The sequence below is a fragment of the Tachypleus tridentatus genome, chromosome 1, assembly GCF_004210375.1.
Source record: "Tachypleus tridentatus isolate NWPU-2018 chromosome 1, ASM421037v1, whole genome shotgun sequence".
NCBI classification, from domain to species: Eukaryota; Metazoa; Arthropoda; class Merostomata; order Xiphosura; family Limulidae; genus Tachypleus; species Tachypleus tridentatus.
This window is the reverse complement of record NC_134825.1, coordinates 21,618,216-21,644,304: the sequence shown is the minus strand read 5'-3', so window position 1 is coordinate 21,644,304 and position 26,089 is coordinate 21,618,216. Positions and strand designations below refer to the sequence as shown.

Below are 26,089 nucleotides of genomic sequence, written 5' to 3'. Positions count from 1 at the left end.
GACGATGTGTACTAGTATAATTTACCCAGTTTGTTTCTTCTGTATTGCAAAATCTAAAACAAACCTTTAACGGTAATAGTACATAATTAAGTAATACCCTATTTTAAAGCTTTTTTTTTTTTTTTGTAGATGCAGCGTATAAGAGTATTTCTGTTAAAAACCTGATTTTATTCAATGAAAAAGAGCTTTCTCCAAAAGCGTAAACCACGACTAAACAGTTTTTCTTTAAAATAATGAAAATTGAGGGTGAATACAAGTTGATTCAAGTGCTTACTACCCAGGTAGTTGTAGACATTGACCGTTTGGGGTCTAGTAACTAACTTGTAGTACTGGAGATCGGAAGATCGGAGATTAGATTTTAATATATGTAGCTGACCTCGCACCTCACTTAGAGATGTTTAGTTTGTTTCGAACTTCGCGCAAAGCTACACGAGAGCTATCTGCGCTAGCCGTTCCTATTATTTAGCAGTGTAAAACTAGGGGAAGGCAGCTAATCATCATGAACTAATTTTTTACCAACGAATAGTAAGATTGATCGTAACATTATAACACTCCTGCGGCTGAAAGGACGAGCATGCTCAGTGAGGAGAGGATTCGAGACGTGGAAGCGTTATAGAAATGACTGTCAATCTCACTATTGGGTTAAGTGTAGCTGTTTAGGCGATGGATGCTGCTGACCTGTCGTCCTTCCTCTGGCCAACAGTTGTAAACAATGTGGCATATAAAGGGACCTTGGCCTGTCTGCAATTTAAGCTATATATTGTGAAAGATACTATTTATGTATCGTTAACAAAAACAACAAGTAGATTCCACGAATTTCTCAGTTTGTTTCAAAATCAACTGAGGATAGCAATAAAACTGATTCTGCGACTTTTAAGATAAATCGAATATTTAGAAACTAATGTAATGTTTTTCTGCTACACTCGCGGACTTGGCTTACAATCACAGAAATGAAATTATAAGTGTAATAAGATTTGATAAAATTACTATATTAAATGCCTTTTTGATTGTTTGTAGTTTATACCCCTTAGTTCAAAGTGTTCTCTAAGAAAATGATTGAATACAACAAATCTTTTTTTTCATAGTAAAACATAATTTGTTTTTAGACTTTTTGGAACGACAAAAGTAGCCATCCTATAAGTATTGGTATCCTTACTTATAAATTGTTTGATTTTACGAATGCTATAGAAAATGTATTAGTAGTGTTGGAGAACACACACGACGTTCGAGGTCTCCTGTATTAAAAGCTAATATGAGTTCAATAGATTAAATTTACGATACGAATTTATAATCGTACATATTCCTGGATTAGGAGACAAATATATTTTGAAAATACTGCAAATACCCCTGTACAGAGCGCGAATTTCTCTAATATATTCGGGCTCAAACATAAAGTGCGCACCATATGAGAGAACAGTATTTTTCAGGTGACATTTTCAGTACGAATGTTGCCTTCGGGCATAGTTTGACATTTAAAAGTGTCATAATTAATGCAATTAAAACTGACCAATGCATTAACAATAACATTAAAATACATTCACTCTGCTGTGCTTTATCTAAAGGGCATTGTTTAAAAACATGTATACAAATTAAAGGTGGTCATAAGTTAACCCTTTGTTTGTTTCTTATATAATGCTATTAATTAGTAATGGTAACACTAGTCATCATAATACACCACTCCCTACAAAAGGGCCTATCAGCTGTTAGAAAGACCGTGCGCGCAATATACGTGGACATATTGAATTTTAGCTAATATGCAATGCTATAAATGTACGCAGATATTTACGCAAAGAAATTCCCTTTATAAAGAAATAATTTCAAACAAAGTTTTTAAATGTGTTTTTAAAAGACAAATATTTAATGTAAGTAGAAAAATGTCAAATGTTTTGAGGGAACAAGTTTGAAAGAGCGCTCCAAACTGGAGATTTGAGGGAGTCTTGTTGTCTGAATATCGCGCAACAATCTTTTAGGGCCTTGAAAGACTAGAAGACAAGTCAGACTGGTATCTTTACCATAATAACGCTTTTTTAAATACAGAAGTTCCAGGATAATACAAAATAATTGTGATCGCTTCAGACACCGAAAATTATGAGTCTACTTTAAGCTTTTAATGTATTGTTTTATTAAATGTCTACTGAGGTATATTTACATCCATTGAAATGAAGTGTGTGTTCACATTTAGATAGTAAGGTGAGCACGCATTTTCAGAATAGGAAAGTACTGAGTATTATAAATAGGTTGATAAACCCAACTAATCAATTTAAGTGTCCAAAAAGTTAGTGGTAAATGCTGTTGACTAGCGGCGTTCTCTTAGGCCTAGTCTATTAGTTGAAATTTAAAGGCTAAAACAGCCTTCGTGTAATTTTGCGCTAAATTCAACAAATTAACAAAGAGAAACAGGTTTGTTTTTTTTTAGTTATGATTTTGGTAATTGCTTTCTCAGTGAACTCTAGAGTAAGAAATATAGCTTTGTTAGAAGGTTAACCTAAAAACCATTAAAGTTATGATAAAACAACTAGAAAAATGATAGAAAATAAAGACGCTGTTGGAGAACCTCTCAGATAAATTATTCTATACTAGCTAGAGTATTCGTTCTCTGGAGGGAAGTTATGTAAATACATGAGTAGTAAAAGGTCGTCTTAGGAAATGTAAAATTGCTTCCCTGATGTGTATTTGTGAAAAAAACACACCCTAAAACGCCCATAAAAACTGCTAAATGTGAAACCGAAATTACGTATGTATCTTTACTGAGACCCAACAAATTTTCATGTCAAATTTTGTGAAGATCCATCCACTTTATGCGAAGTAGTTATATGGACGTACAACAGAAAGCTGACAGTACCATTGTATTTATGTCGATTATTACAGTTATTTTAAATTTCATGAAACACAGGGGGCACTTTTTACTTTTAATTGAAAACCGCTTCTTGAGCTGAAGTATTTGTAATGAAAGCTTACTTCGAGGTGGCAAACATTCGAAGTGAGAAAAATGACTAATAATTTATTTGTCTTTTCAGCCATTGTTTTCTTATCTCACGGCATTTCCAACGAAAGTAGTATTTCCAGCAGTTGTGTACTGAACTGTTCTAGATCCACGCAAATATAATAATTCTCTGTCGTGTATGATAAAAATATATTGGTGTGTGTATTTTTTGCTTGTAAATTTAGTTTGATTACCTGTGCTTATGATATTATATATTATAATTATCTTCATGTATTTAGTCTAGTATTAATATCAAAATTTCCATTTATATATTATTATTATGGAGGATATTCATCTTTTATTATAAATAATCCAACTTTGAAATTTATGATATTAACCATTTCCTTATGTATCTAAAGTTTCATAATCATTAATATATTATTTTTAAAACCATTCCATTTCTTTGTTCTAGAGCTTGAACGAACATTTTATGTTTTAAATATGGTTAAAATATGAAAAAGTAAACTTCATAAACTGTACTAAGTACATTCTATGTGCCGGAGTGATGTACTTTATTTTGAGAACGTGACAATGTTTAATGCATGCGAGAAGCTAATGTAACACTTGTCTTAAATACTTACCCTTCAAGATGTTGTCAAGACCTGAACGTACTACTAAAGGGAAAGAAAACGCAATTTTATAGAAAGCAATTGTTTTGTTCTCCAGAGGAACTTACAAGTTTGTGCTTACCTTTCATTGCATGCCTGGTGCGTGACTGAGCAGTGTCGGTCTTCCAGTTTGGCCCCAGTGTTCTGTTATGTCCAAGTACACGGTTCTGGTAAGCTTCTCTCTTCTTTTCTCTTTTTTCGTTTTTTTTTTATACTACGCCTTTCGTTTCCAACTATCAGATATTTCCGTCAGTTTAATTTCTTCCTGCAGTATTGTTCTCTTACACTTTTTTTTCCTTCACTTTCTATTTTGAAAAAGCAACAACAAATAAAACATTTGATTTACAAAATATCACTATTTTCTTAGAGCAAGACATCTCGGTTTTGAATGGATTTTATATCTTGGTAACTTAGATGCTCTAATTAAACTGTTTTGAAGAAAGTATACGACTTTAAAAAATGCTGAGAGAAAGATTATACAACATATGAGTTTGAAACTCTATTAAAACAAAAGTCCAAAGCAGCTGAATATTTCAAGTCTTCTGAAAAACTGTAAACTTTTTACAAATGTTTTGAAATAACTTGTTCCAACATCAAGAACTTTGGGTCTAAAATAGTTCCAAATTTCACACAACTCAGCCACTATGTAATATACATATTTATAGAACATTAATACTGATGGACTTAAGTAAATTAAAACAAAATCAAAATGAAGGACTGCTTTAAAAAACGGCAAGTCCAAATCTCTGTCAGAAGTACGTATGTGATTTGTTGACTATGTCGCACTGTTCAATCTTTATGAAGTTAAGTGTAACAGCTTTAACTAATGACATTGTGAAACTATAATTTAGCCAAGAGAGCTGATTATAGTAGTTTTATTACTGCACATGTAAAATATATTTGAGTGAAAATATAGTTTAATGAAGTTGAGTAAACAAAATCACAAGGAAGGACTGCCTTAGAAACAGCAAATACAAACCTCTGACTAATTATATGAGTTTGTTATAACCTATAAAACAAGCCAAGACAAGGATAAATTAAACATAAAATTGTTGCATTAATTGAAAAGATTCCAGGGTACAAGTTATAATGTGGAATTATAAAATGTGTCCTAGTTTTGGAGGTGGCTGAAGAAGTAGGACCCACATTGCAGTGGGAGTACATCGCCTATCAGTCTTAACCTGCATTCGCCGGTCTCACATGAGAAATACGAGTAGCAATAGAAATTAGAAGAGCGAGATGTGGGTGCTTAAGCCCACATCTATATCACCCTTCTGTCTGTATACAGTTTTAGGAAGGTGACTGCTCTCCAAATTAAAGAAGAAAAATAAGGTATTTGGGGTAAATAAGTTGTAACTTACCTCTTGAAGTTAGCATTCCAGCCCCATTGTGGTAGAAAGGCACTAACTGGTAGCCCAGTGAATAACTATACTAGTTATCTAAATTAAATAGGATAGAAACATAAAATAGTGCCAAGTTGTTAAATGACCTTATTCATAACTAAAAATAGTTATTAGGTAATAGGTAATTTAACAGCTTGCCACTACTTTATACAGATGTACACCTTGCCGCATGTAAAGGCTTGTTTTGAACATAATAGTCACAGTAGACTTGGTGAGTGGATGGTAGTTGGGAGCTGTACTAGTTTGTTTGGATAGCTGGATTTGACGCTTCATGCTGGTATAGTTCGTTTGCTGTGCTGTCAATTAGTGCCTTTCTACTATATTAGGGCTGGAATGATAACTTCAAAAGATAAGTTTTGAACTTACTTACCCTCAAATGGTAGTACTTTATTTTCTTATTTTTATTTCAATTATTTTTCTCTTTAATTTGGAGAGCAGTTATCTTCCCAAAATTATCTGCAGGCAGTGAAGGGTGATATAGGTGCGAGACGTTGTGGGACTCAGCACCCACATCTCGCTCTCCTTATTCCTATATTTATTGCTGCTTTTCATTTCTTATGCGAGACTGATGAATGGAGATTAAGACTGATAGACGGTGTATCCCCACTGCAATGTGGATGCTATTTATTTAGCCACCTCCAAAACCTAGGGTACATCTTATAATCCTACATAATACTTTGTACCCTGGGTGGGATCTTTATAATTAGTCCAGGGTTTTTTGTTTAATTTATTTTTGTTTCGGCTTATTTTTAAGTTTTATAACAAACTAATATATAAACATTGTTTTTTCCATCCACTTACGCTTTTCCTAATAACTAAGTAAACTAATGATTATGTTATAATTTCAATAATAATAATCTTTTAACATAATTTTTCAGGTTTTGTGGATGACGAAATAAGTTATTTTGAAACGTTAAAACTTGAATAAGATGCATGTTTTGCCAATCGTCTTCTTTATTATTAAACTTCGGTTTCTCCTTCATGAATCCGTTGCTGGTGTTTACAAATAGTTTAAGTTATAGTCAAAAGGTCCACATTTTTTCGAAAGTGAAGTTTGTAAAAATGTTCCAAACTCCATTTAAGTAAGTTGATGTTAAGAGTTGTACATTGCTGTAAAAAATGAACGTTTATAATTAAAAGAATTAATGGTTTGAGACAGATTGATGTAAATTGGTGTTGAACGATATAAAACGTTTGGGTTTTTTGGTTTGTTTTGAATTTCGCGCAAAGCTAAACTAGGGCTATCTGCGCTAGCCTTCCCTAATTTTGCAGTGTAAGACAAGAGGAAAGGCAACCAGTCATCACCACCCACCGCCAACTCTTGCGCTATTCTTTTACCAACGAATAGTGCGATTGACCGTCACATTATAACGCCCCCACGGCTGAAAGGGCGAGCATGTTTGGTGTGACGGGGATTCGAACCCGCGACCCTCGGATCACGAGTCAACGCCTTAACCCACCTGGCCATGCCGGGCCTAAAACGTTTGGGAATTCAGTTGAAGCACTGACAGATTAAAAGCGCATCGTAACCTTAATGTATTATTATAGTGAGAGAAAGTACTTCAAAAATGTGTTAAAACGTAAAATTATTTTGAACTTTATTAAAGTATCACTACCATTCAGGAAATATTCAGGAGGTTAAGCTATCTTGTATAAATATTTTTTATGTTTGATACACAACTTTCATTTGACGTTTCCTAGGTAACAGTCAAGTAACAACGTGGCCATAAAGCCAGACAAGACCGAAAATCCAGTGGTTAATACAGTTTAAAAGAAATAGTTCTTATACGTTAGTTGTTAACAATTAAATTGACAGTTTAATAAGCATAAAATTACAAATAATCCGTGAGAAACCAAATGCAGTAATATTTACAGTCACTGGAACGTAAGTTACCAAGCTACAAATCCATAAGCGTAAAATAATTAGCTAAGGTAAAACTGCGATGTGCAGTAAACGATTTGTATTGAGTGTAAGAATGGGGGACAAATACTATTTAGTTCATGACAATTGCCAGGCTGATTAAAAAATAAGACAAAATATAGTTGTACTCGTCCTGTCAAATGTAAAGACAAAGCTCTATCAGGATTTAAGTAACAGCTATATAACTACAAATACCCATAGACGGGAAGATATACTGTAGAAGGCTGCAACAATTATGTTATAGGTGGTTCTAGAGTATTAGATGTTTGATCTAAGAAGCTTCATATATTTGTTTGCAAATGAATGGGATTGTTCTATGTTATACCATGAAATAACCTGATTGGTACTACACTTTCTTCACTTAGCTGCTACGTCATCGTTTACTTAATGCTGATTCGTTAAGCAACTTTTATTTACGATGATTTGGAATTATTCTTTGAATATCTGTCCACTGAACCACTGCGAGACATAGTTGCTGCCGTTAAGAACCTCTCTTATTACCATAATTTCTTTGTTTAGATAATACAACTGTTTTAATATATCTAGGTCCTCACTTCTACGTTACGGTGTTTTAGTTTATCTATACATTAGTGCTTTTAAAATATATTTATTGATGCTGTCACGATAAATGTTCTGTGGCGTTAGCGGAAGGTCTGGTAGGTTTGATTGAAACAAGACGGTAGATCAGAGTTTAACATCCGGGTGAATATTTTTCGTACCTTTATATGTAACCATCATTTCTTTAATAAAAGCTTCAAAATTATTTCTTCTAGTTTAAGCTAGGGATGTTGTTTAGTTGTGAGGGGCAATATTTTTTTGTTTTCATTAGTGTTTGTTATTTCTGAACAACAAACTAAACAAATTACGCGGTTGCACATGCATATTTCTATATTGTAGCGAAAGTAATCTAGAATTATGACACTAACGTTTCTTTCAATGATGCTAAATCAATGTATATGAAAGAAACATATCGTGAAGATATTCTTAACATGTATACAAGTATTCCCATACTGTACGGACTCGATTCGTTTTCTGACGAGAAACATGCGTGCATTTAAGATTTTACGTTTATTTATGCCATTATTTTAGTTAAAATCTATAACGTAATTAACAAAATATTACACTGATTTAAAACTTCAATCATATCTGTGTTAAAAACACTAGGAGGCAATGTAGTTTGTATTTCGAGATCAATTTTGTAGTGAATAATAATAAATAAGTAATGGAAGCACGTAAACAGCTAGTCCATACATAGTTCTGTTCAAATTCTATTCGTAAATAAGGAATGCACATTTAACCTTTAATAAAAATATTCTCCAGGGAACGTGTGAAACACGTAGAGAGAAGCATCAAAGCCCGTAAAATGTGTAGATCTAGAAATGAGTTGGAACTATTTTACATCGGTTTTAAAAGTATGAAATACTGGAAATCGACATTTCTCATCTGTACGAAATACTGAACAGCCTCTGGGGAAACACTGTACATCTCCTATTTTTCTTGCAAATGGGGAGAGTTATGATAATAGGACTTTTTATATTCTACCTTTACGATGTGAATAAAATATTCTTACGACAATTATGCCAACGTTGGGCGTATTATTAAGTACGACAATACTTAATACTAGAGATTGACAAGGTTTACAAATAACTGACGCGACGAAAAATCTCCCTATTAAATTCCTAAGTGAGAAAACCGACCATTAAAAATATTGGCTACGATATATTATGTGTATATATACCAATAATATGATGAAAAGGTCGCTAATATTTTCGGTATAACAATCCAAAAAATTCTAAAATGGCAACTTTTCCCTCTACTGGCTACCAATTTATCACATCAGTGGAGCTGACCCTTACATGGCTTAGACGATCAATGAAAGATTTATCCAGTTTGCTTAACTGACCTGTGGATATCCGCTGTTGATATTTTGATAAATACATACAGATTTTAAAAAAAGGTAAACACATCATGCCGTATTACTTCGAATTTAAGACGCACCTTTTTCACATTTTTCTGAACTGAAAATTAGGCAAATTTATGGAAGTGTACAAGTCTTCAAAGTTAAATAAATGTAAAAGAAGTAAAATAAAATATTATCATTATTTGCTCTAGAATTTCCATTATTTTGCTAAATAATTTAAAATAATCCTCCAGGGAAATAACTATAGTAAAGTAATATCTTTGAAACATTTTCTACCATTCGATGGATTCTTTTGGATATAGTAAAAGTAACTCAAAGTTTAATGCACGTAATAATAATGACTTAATTTATTTTGTCAGTAATATTTGCTTCAGGTTGTAGTTCTAATCTCACAATCAGTGTTTAACAGAAATTCCGAGAATTAACGTTACTTACTTTTATAATTCCTTGGCTAATCAATCGCGAGACAGAATAGACACAGTAATTGCTATTCGAAATCTGGACTGCATCACTCATTGAATGCTCATGAATCCATTAACTGTTACTTGATCCACTTTTTACTTTATTCGTATTTGTACCCTACTTGATCTTTACTTATTATGTCAATTTTCAACATTATAACATCATATGCCATCTAGCAAAGAAAGATCTGAAATGCAATATTAAAAAGATAAAACTTACAACACCATCCTTGTAGTGAGGTCCATTAAACAATCTTAATACATAAATAAAACATTGCTATAAACTAATGCTACTTAGCTCACTTTTTTCCCTACCATTTTACCTCAAAAGATGGTCATGATGACTTCTGGGTTCCGCAAGTCATACCGTATAACCATTCCCAACACCTTGGCGTTCGCCCTTTACTGCAACTGGAATTGTACAAACATACCAATGTCATTATGGAATACAGTCTTATGAGCATTAACACTATAAACATTTCAATGGATTCAGATGAGATTGTAAAGTGGAGAGCTTTCTTTAAAAGGCACATCTACTTTGTGTAGTTTTCATACACTCATCTGTTATGTCATATTCAAATTAATAACATGGCAATAAATCCTTTGTGTCTCACAGAGTATGTGTGTAAGATAATTGAGTATGCCTTTCTAAAGCGTTCACAAGTTTGGCTTAGGTCTGTTCTGTCCTTCATGCCCGACTTCAGAACTTTGCATTGGTGTAGATGAATAGTTCACTGTTCCTCCGATTCACCCTGTAAATTATTTAGCACAGAGCCCGATATTCTTCACATGACTCCTTCCCATTATAGTCCATTGGTTTTCCCTTGGGGTAATATTACTGAAGTTATCAGTTAAATCTGGAAATGTAAATGACAGTGACGTAGTTAGAATAGTTCAGGAATGTTCCCGCGTTTACATATGGCACAATAGTAGTTATAACAGTTGTAAAACAAACACTTTCTGCTCTATGTTTACTAGTTAAAATGATGTTTCATATTAGAATTGTTTGCACATTTTTACATTAACCGTTATTTTTCCCAATAGGTTTATTCATTGATGTTCTTTTCTGCGTCTTTGATCTCGGTATTATACTATTTTTATATGTTGCAGACGTATTTTTTATGCCTATTTGTAAATAGTTATTGTATTCCCTCTATACATATTTTAATTACTCCGTTGATTTTCTCTCCAGTAATATTTTTGTTTTTACTTGTTCTTTAAATTGAATAATGCCTCTTTCCTTTAACTTCATTTTTAAATTTCCGTCTCTTAATCTTTTCGTTTTCAACGTCCGGCATGGCCAGGTAGTTAAGGTGCTCGACTTGTAATCTGAGGATCGCGGGCTCAAATCACCATCAAACCGAACATGTTCGCCCTTTCAGCTGTGGGGGCGTTATAATGTGCGGTCAGTCCCACTATTCGTTGGTAAAAGAGTACCCTAAGAGTTGACGGTGGGTAGTGATGACTAGCTGCCTTCTCTCAAGTCTTGCGCTGCTAAATTAGCCCTTGTGTAGCTGTGAGCGAAATTCAAAAACCAAACTTTTAATTTTCTATAAATTTCTTTTGGGTTCCTTTATGTAAACTTATCATAAATAATCTGTTTTATGTCTCGTTCTTCTAATTTTCGGCCACTTTTCTATTGATCTTTTTCAAATTTTCTATTTCTTCTTTTGCTATCTTACTTTTCTGCCTCTTTTTGTCCTCCACTGGTACAGTGGTAAGTCTAAGGATTTACAATGCTAAAATCAGGGGCCGATTCCCCTCAGTGGACTCAGCAGATAGCCCGATGTGGCTTTGCTATAAGAAAACACACAAACGCTTCTTTTCTTCTTTACCTACTTTTAATCGTTTCATTATTTCTAGTAAAGTTACGATCTCACTTCGTCACTAGCAGGGATGGTCTTAGTCATCCTGGAGCCCCGGGCGAGAATTTAGTAAAAGGGGCTCCATAATGATTAGAAAACTCAGGAGTACATTAATTAAAAGGCATAACACCAGAAGCTCTTCCATGTGTGGGACCTAGGGCAATTGCCCAGTTTACCCAATAGGTAAGATTGCCTATGTTGTTTAGGTTGTCATTTTAAACGTTAATCCAAGTTTTACTCTATTTTCGCCAAAATATCCCTACTTCTGATGCCAATGCTGTAAAAGGATGCCAAGTTCAGTGTACGTACAATAACGAATTAATTTGTTTTACCAGTAAGGTTTCTTACAGCCTAGGTTTAAAAACAACGTTTCAACAGAATTTCTGATAATAATGGAGCTTATGATCTTGGGGCTAGTATGGCGGGTGGTTAGGATGCTCGACCCGCAATCTGCGAGTTATGGGCTCGAATCTCTGTCCCACCAAACATACTCGGCCTTTTAGCTGTGGGGGCGTTATTATATGATGGCTAATGCTAATATAAGTATTCGTTGGTAAAAGAATAGCCTACGAGTTGGCTGTGGATGGTGATGACTAGTTGCTTTCCCTCTTGTCTTTCATTGCTAAATTAGAGACAGTGGCACAGATTCTCATTTAGCATTGCGTGAAATTCAAATCAGTCTCATGAACTTGTATAATTCTTCGGTTAATTGATTAACTGATTAGCTCAAATGATTCTTGCTACTGACACTGAACTGAATCAATCTTTGAATACTCATTTACTCATTAAGTACTTATGAATTCACTCCTTCACTGTTTTCGTATATGTGTTGTACTCGCCTTCTACTCGCTAAACCAATTTTCCAAATTATAACACTATATGCTCTCTAATAAACAAATATTTAAATTTAAAATATGTAACATATTAAACAGCTTGTCACCTGAAAATAACTCAAGAATGCAGCAGTCGTTGTACCTAAAGTAAAAACCTCCCTCTGATGTAAAGAAAATAACTTACAAAGGTGCAGGTCTTAAAAAACGTACAAGTATTGAGTTCACGAGCTTTATAATTACCCAAAGTAAACGAAAGATCAACTCTTGGGAGCTGCACAAACAGTCTGGCATGTGACAAATTGAAGTATGTCGTCACATTAGACAAAGTATACGAGTACTTGAATGTTTAAACTGATACATGTTTATATTACGTAAATAAACTGGTATGCCCGAGTCTAATTATCCTTTTTCTTTTCTGCGTGAAAAGAACAATACTTCGCTATTTGAAGTAACTCTGTTGGGCTGAAGTTTATTCTGAGCGTGATTGACCGGAATTTATCACCACTGAATGCTGAATATGTGCTTTTGACTCGGAACCTTCTTATTGATGCTGTCACATTCACAAACATTTCATTTGGACTTTTACACCTTCGATTTGCCAGGTACTCAAGTCATCGTCCGTACGTGTCTGATAGGCTTTGAAAGAGTGCGCGCGCGCGCACACACACACACACACACACACACACACACACACACACACACACACACAAGGCGAGAAGAAAAATGACTTCTTTGTATTGCGTAAAAAAAAAGCCCCTGAAGTGGATTTGCACTGTAGAACACAAGTCACACAGGTCATTGCATTGGACACCAGCGATTGTAGAAAAAAGATTTGTACCAGTGGCATGATTCTTTTGTGGGTGGGTGGGGGGCATAGGGACGCTCATCACATCTCCTCTAGAGGCCTAAATGGTATTTGGGTGAAACATTTCTAGTCAGGACAATATATTTGATTTAAGATGAGATGTTTTTTTTGTTTTTTTTTTTAACGCGCTTGGCTTGTTTGTTTGTTTGTTTGTTTTGGAATTTCGCACAAAGCTACTCGAGGGCTATCTGTGCTAGCCGTCCCTAATTTAGCAGTGTAAGAGTAGAGAGAAGGCAGCTAGTCATAACCACCCACCGCCAACTCTTGGGCTACTCTTTTACCAACGAATAGTGGGATTGACCGTCACATTATACACCCCCACGGCTGGGAGGGCGAGCATGTTTAGCGCGACGGGGGCGCGAACCCGCGACCCTCGGATTACGAGTCGCACGCCTTACGCGCTAGGCCATGCCGGGCCAACGCGCTTGGCCATGCCGGGCCTATTTATATGGAAACATGAAACAACGGCGAAACAAGTTAAATATGTTCTGGTGCTGGTATGTACCACTTTGGTAAATAAGTTCTGGTAGTCGGTGACGATGTGTACTAGTAGAATTTACCCAGTTTGTTTCTTTCTGTATTGCAAAATCTAAAACAAACCTTTAACGGTAATAGTACATAATTAAGTAATACCCTATTTTAAAGCTTTTTTTTTTTTTTTTTTGTAGATGCAGCGTATGAGAGTATTTCTGTGAAAAACCTGATTTTATTCAATGAAAAAGAGCTTTCTCTAAAAGCGTAAACCACGACTAAACAGTTTTTTTTTTTTTTTTAAATAATGAAAATTGAGGGTGAATACAAGTTAATTCAAGTGCTTACTACCCAGGTAGTTGTAGACATTGACCGTTTGGGGTCTAGTAACTAACTTGTACTACTGGAGATCGAGAGGTCAGAGATTAGATTTTAATATATGTAGCTGAACTCGCTCCTCACTAAGAGATGTTCAGTTTGTTTTGGATTTCGCGCAAAGCTACACGAGAGCTATCTGCGCTAGCCGTTCCTATTATTTAGCAGTGTAAAACTAGAGGGAAGGCCGCTAATCATCATGAGCTAATCTTTTACCAACGAATAGTAAGATTGATCGTAACATTATAACGCACCCACGGATGAAAGGGCAAGCATGTTTGATGTGACGGGGTTTCGAACCCACGACCCTCAGATTACGAGTCGAACGTCTTAACCCATCTGGCCATGCTGGTTCCAGGATGAGGTGATAGTTTCACTTTTGCTCAGCATTAGTTAATTCGTTTGAAAAATAACTTAAGAGCCAGTAAGTTGTAAGCAACAGCAACAAAACGCTTATTTTGAAATTATCAAACACACTATATGGCATTTATTTTTTATATCTTTAATGAAATTAAATATATGAAGTTGTCATTTTCAAAGTAAGAGTTATACTTTAAAACATCATTGATCTCGTGGACTCGTATATAATTTTTCATTTCATCTATATATTTAACAGTTGGCATTTTTGTAACGTGTTTGATCTCTTGTTTTGTTATTTGTATAAAATGATTATAGTTTTATGACCTTCTTAACCTTTTTCTTGTGTTTTATTAGCCACTTTATTCAAATAATTAATTAATACTGAATACACACAAAACATGTTCCTGATGGTGAGAGTTTTACTAGTTGAAACTGTATTTCTGAAAAACAAATTAAAGGTTAAATTAACGAAGAAAGAAATGTAAATACTAATTAAAAAGTGACCAAGAGGAATCTTAAAATATTAAGTTGGGGGAAGAAAGTTTTTATACTCATGCATGCAAAATAAAGTATAATGATATTCTGGACAGGTTCAGTTAGAAACTGGAATTTTTCTAAATACCAAACATAAAAAATGCATGTTACATTTGCTCTCACTTAGGGATCTGCAGATTCAAACTATAGTCAACCATCTTCAGACCTGTCCCTCGATGAGGAGAGAGAAGCGCTTCGCCGAGAGACAGAGAAGCAAGCTCTTAGAAAGCTTGAAAAGGCAAAGGTAAAGAATAGACAATAAGTTATAGCTGGCTATATAAATTAAGTGCTATCTTAATTCTTAAAGGAAACTAAACTTTTATTTGTTGATTTAAAGTAGAAATATTGCAAAGTCATTTACAACGTTAATAGGAGGAAGTGAACGAATTTGTTTAATTTTGAAATTTTGAGAGAAACTTGCACAATGAACTGAGAGATCCTCACCAGATCTGGAGGCTACTATTTTGATTTAAGTAAAAATATACTTGAGGCTAAGTTTTTGTTTCATTTCTTTAAGTACCCCAGAAACTATTTTACATTTAAAAAAGACGTTTTTTATTTACATAGTTTCTTATTTTAAATATTGTTTCTGAGAACAAAATATCTAGAATTAAGAAATTTTAATCATTCTCCACAGACAAAGCCAGTAACATTTGCTGTTCGTACTAATGTTGCTTACGACGGAACTCTGGACGATGATAGCCCTGTGCATGGATGTGCAATATCTTTTGATGTTAAAAATTTTCTTCACATTAAAGAAGTAAGTGTTTAATTTCAAAGAAATATGCACAGAAGTATATCAACCATCTTTAACCACATAGTATGTCTTAGCGAGTGTTTGAAGAGATCAAACCATAATGATTTACTCCACCCGTATTTGATAGAGTTGTATGCAAGTTATATTGGTTGGTGTGATGCATGTGTTAGTAAGTATATGGCCCAGTTTTTTATGTTGCTGGGTTTACTTTAGCAGAAATAATTTTTTACACTAGAGGGAGTTTTATGACACTAAATATTAAGATTTAGTAAAGATATTTCATATTTTATGATATTTAAGTAACTTATTTTTGATTATTACAGAAATACAATGATGACTGGTGGATTGGAAGGCTTGTTAAGGAAGGATGTGATATTGGATTCATTCCAAGTCCCGCAAAACTAGAAAACCTGAGGATACAGCATTCTCACTCTCGCACTGGTAAACTCTATACTAGGTCTGTAGTTTAGAGCTTGTTTTTTTATAGTAATGTGCTTAAAAGAAATTTTGAAATAGGTTAATCATGTATGAATCTTTTTAAAATTTTTAATGAATGAATTGTTTTGCATATATAGTACTGGCCACTGTCAGTTCAAAATAGAATGGAATGTAAGTAACAATGTAAACTGTATGATATGAGGAATATGTGAACCAAAGTAATTTAATAATTATTTATGAAGGACCAGTGATTGATCAATCATAGCTATAATTATAATGTTAGAGAACTTTTCACACTTTTCCAACAATATTTTACACAATTCATTTTAGTTGGATATAGAGGATCTTCCATTGTAAAGAGTTAATTTGTGAACAATGGTGTTATTTAAATATATATGAAAGCATGTCATTTACAATCGTAACGCATGTAGATTTTAAAACTGATTGAAGTTCATACTCCAAAATGTAGACTATTTTTGATTGAGTAAAGTAGTTGATTTCGTTGGAGCCTTCAAGAATCGTAAATTATAATTCCATAAAAGTCCTGACATTGATAATGTGTTTAATTATTAGAGGTTGATGGTTTTGTTTTCAGTGGTTTAGAGAATAATAAATTTTGATTTATTTATTTCACTTGTTACTGTCTTAAAATTACTTAATTTTTTTAATTAAGCCTATTTTTTTTAGAAGAGAGAAGAACACAAGATCATTAAAAAGTAATGTTATTTTAAAAATGCCAAATATGTATAGTAGGATTGAGTATTTTCTGAATTTATGCAATATAATAGGATGTTTGTCTGTTTACAGTTTCTAGCATTAGATATTTTGTCCATTTTTGCCATCAAGGTTATATAATTTTAACCCACTTAAACTACATATGTGAATAATGAATCTGTGATGAATAACATATATTGAAGTTGAATAACGCAAAATGAGCTTTTTTTACCGTTTTAAATGAAGTAACATTCATTCACAGCACTGTTATTAATTGTAACAGTGCACGTAATCTGTTTCTTAAAGGTACTAACAGTATATGATGTTTGAATAAATGTCTAAGTTTTGTTGCTTCAGAAGAGACATAAACATGATATATGCATAATCTTAAAGTAACAAATATTTAAATTTATGCACTGGACATTTAAGTGTGGTAATGTGCACAATAGGTAGTAATAATTTTTGAAATTGTTATTTTAGTTGAAATACTTAAGTGGTTCTTCTTAAATTTTATAAATAATTATACTTGTTTGGATATTTCAGTAACTTATTATTAATGTGTATATATAAAATTATCTTTTTTTTTTTTTTTAAATACACTAAAGTAGGCCTAGTTCATCAGGAAACTTGGGTAGTATGGTGAATGATGTACTCACAAATTCAAAACCTTCAAATTCTCGTGGCTCAACACCTCCAACTCCAGGTAGGAGATGATGATTTTATTACTGTTACTTGGAGCTTTCAGTATATCTACCTCACACAGACACACAGCATACATTCTATTTTAACCCATTTCTACACTTCCTTGACTTGGAATTGAAACTTCCAATTAAACTATTCATTGTAAGGCAGTTTTTTAAGAGTTCAAACTATCACATTCCAGGCCTGTCTTCATATCTCAGTTAGGCCTCAGTTTTTATGTGATAATCTAATTTTTTTGTCTTTCAAAATTGCACATAATCTGTATCTAAGAGACAATTACACCAAGTGTTATTTGAATAAACTTCAAGTTTTATTGCTTCAGAAGAAATATAAACATATGTGCATAATCTTAAAGTAGTAAAGAATAATTTTTATTTAAAATTTATCTTCTCAGATACACAGTTACATCATTTCACCAGGTTAACCTGGCATCACCAGGTACAACAACTACAATAAGTGTCCTGATCTATATAGTATAAAAGAACTGTAACATTTCTATGTACTATTGGATTTTTGAGCTTAACAAGACTGCAGAACATAGAGATGTTGCAAACGTCAAGTAATTAATTTTATTTTACTCTACATAAGGAATTTTGATTATAAAATTAATGAAAATCAACCAAACTTATATATGAAACTGAAAATTATGCCAAAAGAGGAATTTTTGAAGGCTTTATGATCCAATGTTTACCAAACTTCATACACTACTGAAGGTCAAATTAAGTATTACATTAGAAGGAAGTTTATAAAACAAAGTTTAGGAACAGAGTAAGAAGAAAAACAAGAAATTAATATGTATAAGGTATTGTGAAAAACTTGCCTCCTTACCTTATCCGTGTGTTTCACAGCAAGTGGTCAATTTGTTGGTATACAACAAGTAGATGCAATAGTGGATGAAGATATGTGAATTAGACCCAAACCATAAATCAAGGAGATGATATACTGGGCTAAAGGGGCAGGAGAAAGCTAACCAAACATTGTAAAACAAGAATTAGCTAGATGTAAATTGTGAAATTTGGCTGAAAACACTGTATCTCTTTGACTTGAGATACATTATGTGAAGAAATCAGTTCACAAACTAATGAATTGATTGATAGGAAGCCTTGCAACATTTTGGTCAACATTGGTTCTACAGTTACTATTGTTCAACCCTATCTGATAATGAGAAGTGGAACATTGCCTATATAGAAAGGAAGCAAAACGATGGATTGGTGCAAATGGGAAGGAGTTGTGGAGTTCCACCAAGATCGAAGTTGGAAATGAACCTCGTCGTAGGAAGATTTTCTACAGAAAATAATGTGTAATTGATTGAGATTATGCTTCCAGTAATAACAAGAATGGCAGTTAAAACACCACTTTATTAGTAAACTACTCAAACAAGCACTTAATATGAACAACCTTAAATTTAGTGACTAGGATGTGGTGCAATCATATACCCATTTATAAGGACTTATTCTACTTTTGTTGCTTTATCTGGGTCAGGATAGTTTTTAACAATGGATCTGAGTATTGAAAGCTGGGAAATGCAAGTTGATGAGATTTGACAATCTGTTATTTAGATTACATAAAACGTTTGGTAAATTTGAAAGACTAATACAATGTGGAATTTATATTCATATATATACTGATATAATTGTACACTTGAAGAACTTTAATGTAAGTTGATGAGATTTGGTAATAATTTGGTAAATTAGAAAAACTAATGAAATGTAGAGTTTATATTTATCTACTAATATGATATAACTGCACAATGGAAGAACTTTAATGATGTTTATAACTGACTAAGAAAACTAATGGAGTGATTGAGGGAACAGAAACTTCAGCTGAATTTCAAAAAATGTGAGTTGTTTGATGAACAGGTGAGTTTCCCAGAACACGTAGTCAATGGAGATGGAGCATCTACACAGTCAACCAAGACTGAATCTGTTTAGAATTGGTCAACATTATAAAACTTGCATGATGCAAGAGGATTTCTTGGACTTTACACTTACTGTTGCCATTGTAAAATAGTTATCTGATTTAGCTTGCCCTCTACACAAACTATTGAACAAATCAAACATGTTTTGTTGAACTGATGAGTGTGAAAAGTCGTTTAACAATTGGAGTGCAAACTGACTACTTACTTTACTAACTTACATTATTCCACTTTAGAACATTCGGTTATAGTGGTTACAAATGGTAGTAGTTATGAGTGGGAGCAGTGCTGTGCAAATAATGTTATTACATATTATAGTAAAGCAATGAATGATGCAGTGGAGATATTGCACAATTCTCTAAGAACTAATATCCTTGAAACAACAACTAAGTGTTTGAGTTTAAATCATTCACATCCTTGCCTATGTGGACCAAGTTTTACATTTCACACAGGTCATCTACAATCCAGAATGTTATGTATCAAGGTGGTTCCAGAAACTTAAGGAATACAACATCAACATTGTTAATTGAACACTAAGCCTTGTGAATTGATCTAATTAGATCACCATACCATTTCAAGATATCTCAGAAAATCTTTAAATTCTTAGCTAAGCCTGGAATTATAAATTCTTGAGGTCCTCTTAGTCCAGATTTTAGTATCACTTTGACAAAAAAAAATCTGGTTTCTGATTAATATTTTTATTTTAAATATTCTTTGCAGGAAAATTAAAGTAAGTGTGATACTTTGGGTACCTGCATTCTCCCATCTCTTCTCTGTGATGGTGCAGACTTAAATTACTCATGGGTATTCACTCCAATTATCCAGTAAGCCCGAAGAGACAAAACAACCTTTTATTATACAAACATGTGACACAAGTGGACAGGTTTCCCAGTGTATCATTTTCCGTTCATTAATTAGTATGAAATATCTCCTGATCTAAGTACTTATTTGTATATTTTGCTTGCTTTAATAATGGTTATCTTTTAATGTATTTATTTTCTGGCATAAAGTTAGTGCATTAATTAAAAGTTGATATAAAGGAAAAGGATTTATATCACTCTGTTATGCATTGATGAAAATTCTTGTTGTTACTGCAGTTTGTTAGTTGTATTATAACTATTTTGAAGTTTCATTAATCATTTATTGTAGTTAATTATTTTTGATGAACAAAAATCCTACATATCTTTGCTTGTAGAAGACTAGGGATCAAATACAATGTTTTGAAAACTTGGAGGTAAAGGCAATTGTTTGTTTTCTCCTGTTGACTTGTAGCTACTCAATTAGTTTTCAACATTGATGGAATCAGTGCCAGTTATCAGAAACCTGGACATCATGAAATTTGCTCTTTCTTTCCATGCTTGCAGGTGCTGGTAATCCCTGCGAGTGCTTGTATTACATCTTAGACAAGTGTTTTAGCTTCATGTCTGCTGAAATAGTGAAACAGTTCTAACAAAATATTGCAACTGCCAGGGGCAAACAAAAAATAAGAATTTATAACACTTTAACAACCACAGAAATCCTAAACAAAACTTTTCAAACAGCTAGAATATGATATGTACAGAAGCATTCATATTATAGTTGTTTTCACTATCACCTTAGTAGTTTGTTTAAAAGGATATAACGCAACCCATTTAGTGAAATACTCTGTTACAACCAACAAATATCCTATATCCACTTCCAGGAATTGTTAAAATCCTCTGATATCTATGCTTATTTCATGAAGTTCCATTAGTTTAGTGCTTTGCAAAAATCCTGTTGGCCATTTCTGATCATTTTTAGTGGTTTGACAGAAGTGATAACACAATATCAGCCCAATAACCACATTTGAATACTTTGTTTTCTATGGGTTTTCTAACACCTGTACATGACCAGCTTTAGGATTGTTGTACATTTCTCTTAACATCTGTGGTCTCATTGTTCTGGGAATAATTAGTTTGCATTCACCACTGCTGGCAACCCTTTCTGTGTAATAAAGTACATTGCCATTCAACATATAGTGTTTGAATTTATTTACAATTTCTGTTAATACAGTGGAATCATCTGAAACTGTCCCATTTACAGGTAGAAGTAAATGTGCTTATACTGGTCAATTGTATCTTCTCTAGTAGCCAAACGTCCTCTAGTACTGACGTTGACACAGGCAATAAATTTAGGTAATAGCTTTCTGATAACCAAATCTGGAATTTCTTCTGGGAAAGTAGGATGTATAGATAGGTACCAGGTAAATGTTTTTTTGTTTTTTTTCTGTGCAGTACTTTAAATGTTAAGTTTTGTAACTTTAAGGGCCAACATATCATCCACCAGTTAACTTTTGAACTGTTTTTAACCATTTTAAGACAGCATGATCAGTGATCACAGTAAATATACAGTTCTTTGGAATTGGTAAGTCTTTTTAACCGTCACTTTAATACAATTTGTGCATATTTCCTCAGAAGTAAGTTTAAATCTTAAATGTGAGGCTTCTGGTTAACAAAGCTATTTTTAGTAATTTTTCTCTATAAGATTAACTGTAAGAAGCTTGTAGAGAACCAATTCAAGGTATTTCAGATGTTCAAATATTGGTCTAAACACTACAACATCATCAGTATAAGCCTTGGAACATTAAGTTGCTCCTTCTAAAGCCTTACTCATAAGGCATCACTTTAAATTGATAAAAGTTCATTATCAGTCCTCCAATTTTACAGGTATTTGCCACTGTTTGTTGAAGAAACCAAACTAAATGCTGATTGTGTGTATTATCTAAGAAAATATGTTGAGTACATGTAAAATTTAGCCATGAACTACTGTAGATAAGTTTCATCTATTTAAAAATAAACATTAGTTACCTGAGTAGCTGTCATTTAACTGTGGAAACTGAAATTTGACTATTTTAGTTAAATAAACGTATTTGAAGGATCATTGTACAAAATTGATGTTACATGTAAATATTTTTGATTAACCAAACATACCACATTTGTAATATTAAGATTTTTTTAAAATATAATTCAGTCATATATATATATATATATATATCATATACACCATAATTTTATTTAGGAATGATACAGATGTTAAAATTGATATACATTCTTTTTGTGAACATCCTCATAGCTTGAATTAAAATCTTTGATACAAATATTTTGAAATATTAATGAGCTATGGGCAATCAATTTTAATTAATGTCTTTATCAGTGGTAATTAGATTTGTAACAAGACAATTGGTAAAGAACTTGCAACGAGCATGTGTATCAATTTTCACGTTTTTATCATTCCTAAGTGCTGTTAATTTGTTAAAACAGTTTGTTATGTATTTCTTTATACTTACCATGTTAATTATGCATATGACATATATTACTGAAAGTGTATTTTTAGAGATTGGAACATTATACATTTGTGTTGAACTGAACTTGAAGATCATGAAAAATGTTCAACAGCTTCCTCAGTATGTAAATTTGTGCAGTTTTAAGGATCAGTACTCCCTTAAGTGTTTAACATTAGGCAGGTATTGCAGTTGTAGTAAGTTTCTCCTTACAAATAGTTGAGTTCACTGTATCGATCTAGGATTGTTTTGAGGTTGCACATATCATGTTATCTAGTCCTGTGTTACTAATTACAGAATCTTGCAAATCTGACCACAAAGATATACTTCTAACTTAGGAGTCTGGATAACATTCTCTGTGCTATGGGACTTCCATGTAATATCTTGTGATATACAAATTTAAAATTAGACACTAACTTATTAATAGTTAAATTTATCCATTCAGGTTTTGATGTTGATCAGAATGGACTTGATGCTAACCTTGGTGAAGACAGTGACAATATCAACACTGCTAAACTGGGCAAATCAATCGTTACAACACCTCCAGCTAAAGAGAAGAAAAAGCCTTTTTTCAAAAGGGTTTGTAAATTAAGGCTTTTACTACTTTACAGAAAGTTTAATACTAATATATTGTTAGATCTTAATGGCATACCTAACATCCTACTTTATTATTAAAACAATATTTCTAAGTTAGTCAATAAATATTTTCAATATAACATTTTGGTCTATCTTGGCTGTTCCATTCTTTAAACTAAAATCATTAAAAGTATAAATAAAAAATCTTAAAACCAGTCCTTAGCATTAATATAATTGACAAACTTTTTCTTTAACATACTTAAATTTACTGCCTCCACAACATTTAAAGGCAACCCATTCCAGAGGCCAATCACTGTGTCAGAAAAATGAAACTGTCTTTGCTGAAGATTACTTCTATCTTGTTAAGCTTCAGTCATGTCCCACTATTTGCAAAACTAAATACGAAAAAAAAAGGTGATATATTAACACTATCAATTCCATTTACAATCTTAAACAACTCAGTCAGATCCCCCCTAACTGTTCGTTTTTCAAGAGAAAACAATTTAAGAGATTTCAGTATCTTTTCATATGACAGCCCCTCCATCCAGTACCATTCTCATAATCCTCCTCTGAAACGTTTCCATCAATTCATTGTCTTTCTTAAGGTAAGAATCTCAACATTGAACACAGTATTCCAAATGTGGCCTAAACAGTGACCTATATAATGAAATTATAACCTTTAAACTTGTATTCAGTATTTATGTAGATACAACCTAAAATCCTATTTGCCCTACCACTAACAATAGCACACTACTTGGATGACTTTAGACAGTAATTGACTGTTATTCCAAGATCCCTTTCCTTCATAACACTGTTAAAGTTATTCCCTTCCACAAAATAGGCTACACAACAATATGTAAATAACACATTTTAGTGTTAACTGATTGTTGTTGTTTTTTCAGATACTTTTAGTATTATAAATAATTATTGTAAATTATATTGTTTTTTTCTAATTTTATTTAATAATTGCAATATTTACTTTAGGGTGAATTGTGTATACAGTTTTAGAACATGTATTGAAAGAATACCTATTTCAAAATCTAGAATACGATGGAGTGAATTCCTGGTTTATATTATATATTCATTTTATTTTCATCTGAATATACTGGTCACAAGTCTACAATTTTTATTTTGCATTTACTTGCATTTTTAAAACTGGAATTATTCAATCAGATATCTGGTACTGTAAGGTATTAAATGATGTTCCTCAAAGGAACCTGTTTCGATTTTTAGAATATGAAAATGACTGAAATTATGTTTTGAAGGTAAAAGAAATGCAGTAACATTTCAAGGCCTCCAAAAAGTGTTATCCTACCTTTTTAAGCAAGCTACAGTGAGTTATATCTTTTCTAATAGCTGTGAAACTTTTCATGTTACCAAGATTTAAAACAAGGAAGAGGAAAGGATTCTTTTGTATAGTTGCTCTGTACAATTAAGAAAGATACTTTACCCATGAAATAAGAGAATTGTTATACATGTAGCAATCCTACATGTAAATAGTCCCTGCTAAATGGTCCACAGGGGGAGGGGCTGTTAGTGGGTCAATGCCATTTCTTGATTCTGTTTGTATTTTTTACAAAATCAGACAGTGAGAGTTAATTTGTATTGAAAAAATTGTTCTGTTTTTCTATTAACAAAATAGAATTTCACTAGCTAAACTGAGACGTGTTAACAGAGATCCACTGAATTACAATAACTTCCAATTAATATGGTAGCCCTTGTAGCTTTGAGTCATGTAGAAAGTAGTTCAAGAAATGCAACTAGGGTCACAATCAAATTCACAAAACTCTTCTTGCTAGTCTGAATTGACTAATAATTACCATCCAGTTTCCTGATTTAAAACACTGACTTAGTTTCTCAGTTACAAATATTTGTCTGTAAACAACAAAACGGTTTGAAAGTGTTGTGTTACTGGGTGTGAAACGTCACCAGCCTAAGTCAATTGAAATTAAATTATTGAAGTCATAGGAGGTAACAAAAACTTATCAGTGAGACTGTCTCTCATTTACTTAAATATGTTAGTTCCTTCAAGTAACATTTATTTTATTGAGTAGATAATACTTGAATATTTCATGACAAATAACACTTGTACTTTCCAGTCTGAGAGTGTTCCCCCGTATGATGTAGTGCCTTCAATGCGACCAGTAGTCCTTGTGGGCCCATCCCTTAAAGGCTATGAGGTTACAGACATGATGCAGAAAGCTCTCTTTGATTATCTAAAACATAAGCTAGAAGGAAGGTAGGTGAGCCTGTGTAGTTATGACTTTAGTAACAGACTGCAGTTAAAAAAAAACAAACGATGTACTAATTAACTCTTTTGTAACAGGCTTGGTATAATATGCATGAGTTCATCTACACATCTGCACACATTAATTATTATTAAATTATTATTTGTGTGATTTCTAATATGTACTAAATACATTTCAAATGTTTGTTTTTAGGAAGACTTTATATTTTGATATTTTCTGTACTTTAATTATGTGGGGTCTGTCTCTTGAACAATTTCATTGCTATTGTAAAAGAATTGGGAAATAAATATATATCATGTTTTGTTTGTGCTACGATGACTACATATTATAACACGAAAATACAGATGTTTAGCCTAAGTAGCTCAAGTCTCATAACATTATATATTTATTTATTTTTTTATTATATTGGCTTTCCAGCCATGCCTAACTAACATTACATAACTTCCACTCATGTTACATATCAAGTAACATAAAATTGACTTTTGCTCTTCCTTGTCTTAGCTGTGTTTTAGTGGACAAGTATTTTGTAATATGCAGTCACATTTCAGTTATTATACATATATATAGTGTGTGTGTGTAGATTATTATTACATAGAAATAAACTGTTAAACTTGTCTTTTTTTCTGAAAATATAAAACAATAAATAAAAGAGTAAAGCAAACAATTATCTCTTCTCACTATAATCTTTGAACGTGGTTCCTGCTGGACATAGGTTGCTAAGCCTTTTAAAATTTTGCACATGGAGAATATCAAACAAAATTTTATTTACGTTTTATATATACAGTTGAATGACCAAAAAATCACAAATAACTACAATGATGTCATAGAATTCCACAATAA

At 32.8% G+C, this 26,089-nt stretch overlaps 1 protein-coding gene across 5 annotated transcripts in view; it reads left to right on the top strand.

Moving 5' to 3' along the window:
- LOC143244300 (voltage-dependent L-type calcium channel subunit beta-1-like) overlaps window positions 1–26,089 on the top strand; it is a 91,458-nt gene that overhangs the window by 40,935 nt on the left and 24,434 nt on the right. For 2 of the 5 annotated variants that reach the window (XM_076488728.1, XM_076488711.1), the window contains exons 2-7: window positions 14,728–14,844; window positions 15,238–15,360; window positions 15,681–15,814; window positions 17,115–17,212; window positions 22,870–23,003; window positions 25,100–25,239. In XM_076488728.1, the coding sequence (XP_076344843.1) occupies window positions 14,728–14,844; window positions 15,238–15,360; window positions 15,681–15,814; window positions 17,115–17,212; window positions 22,870–23,003; window positions 25,100–25,239 (746 nt within the window). Of the gene's footprint in view, window positions 1–3,649; window positions 3,762–14,727; window positions 14,845–15,237; window positions 15,361–15,680; window positions 15,815–17,114; window positions 17,213–22,869; window positions 23,004–25,099; window positions 25,240–26,089 lie in introns of all 5 variants that reach the window. The other 3 variants (XM_076488737.1, XM_076488745.1, XM_076488718.1) reach the window with 3 other exon arrangements.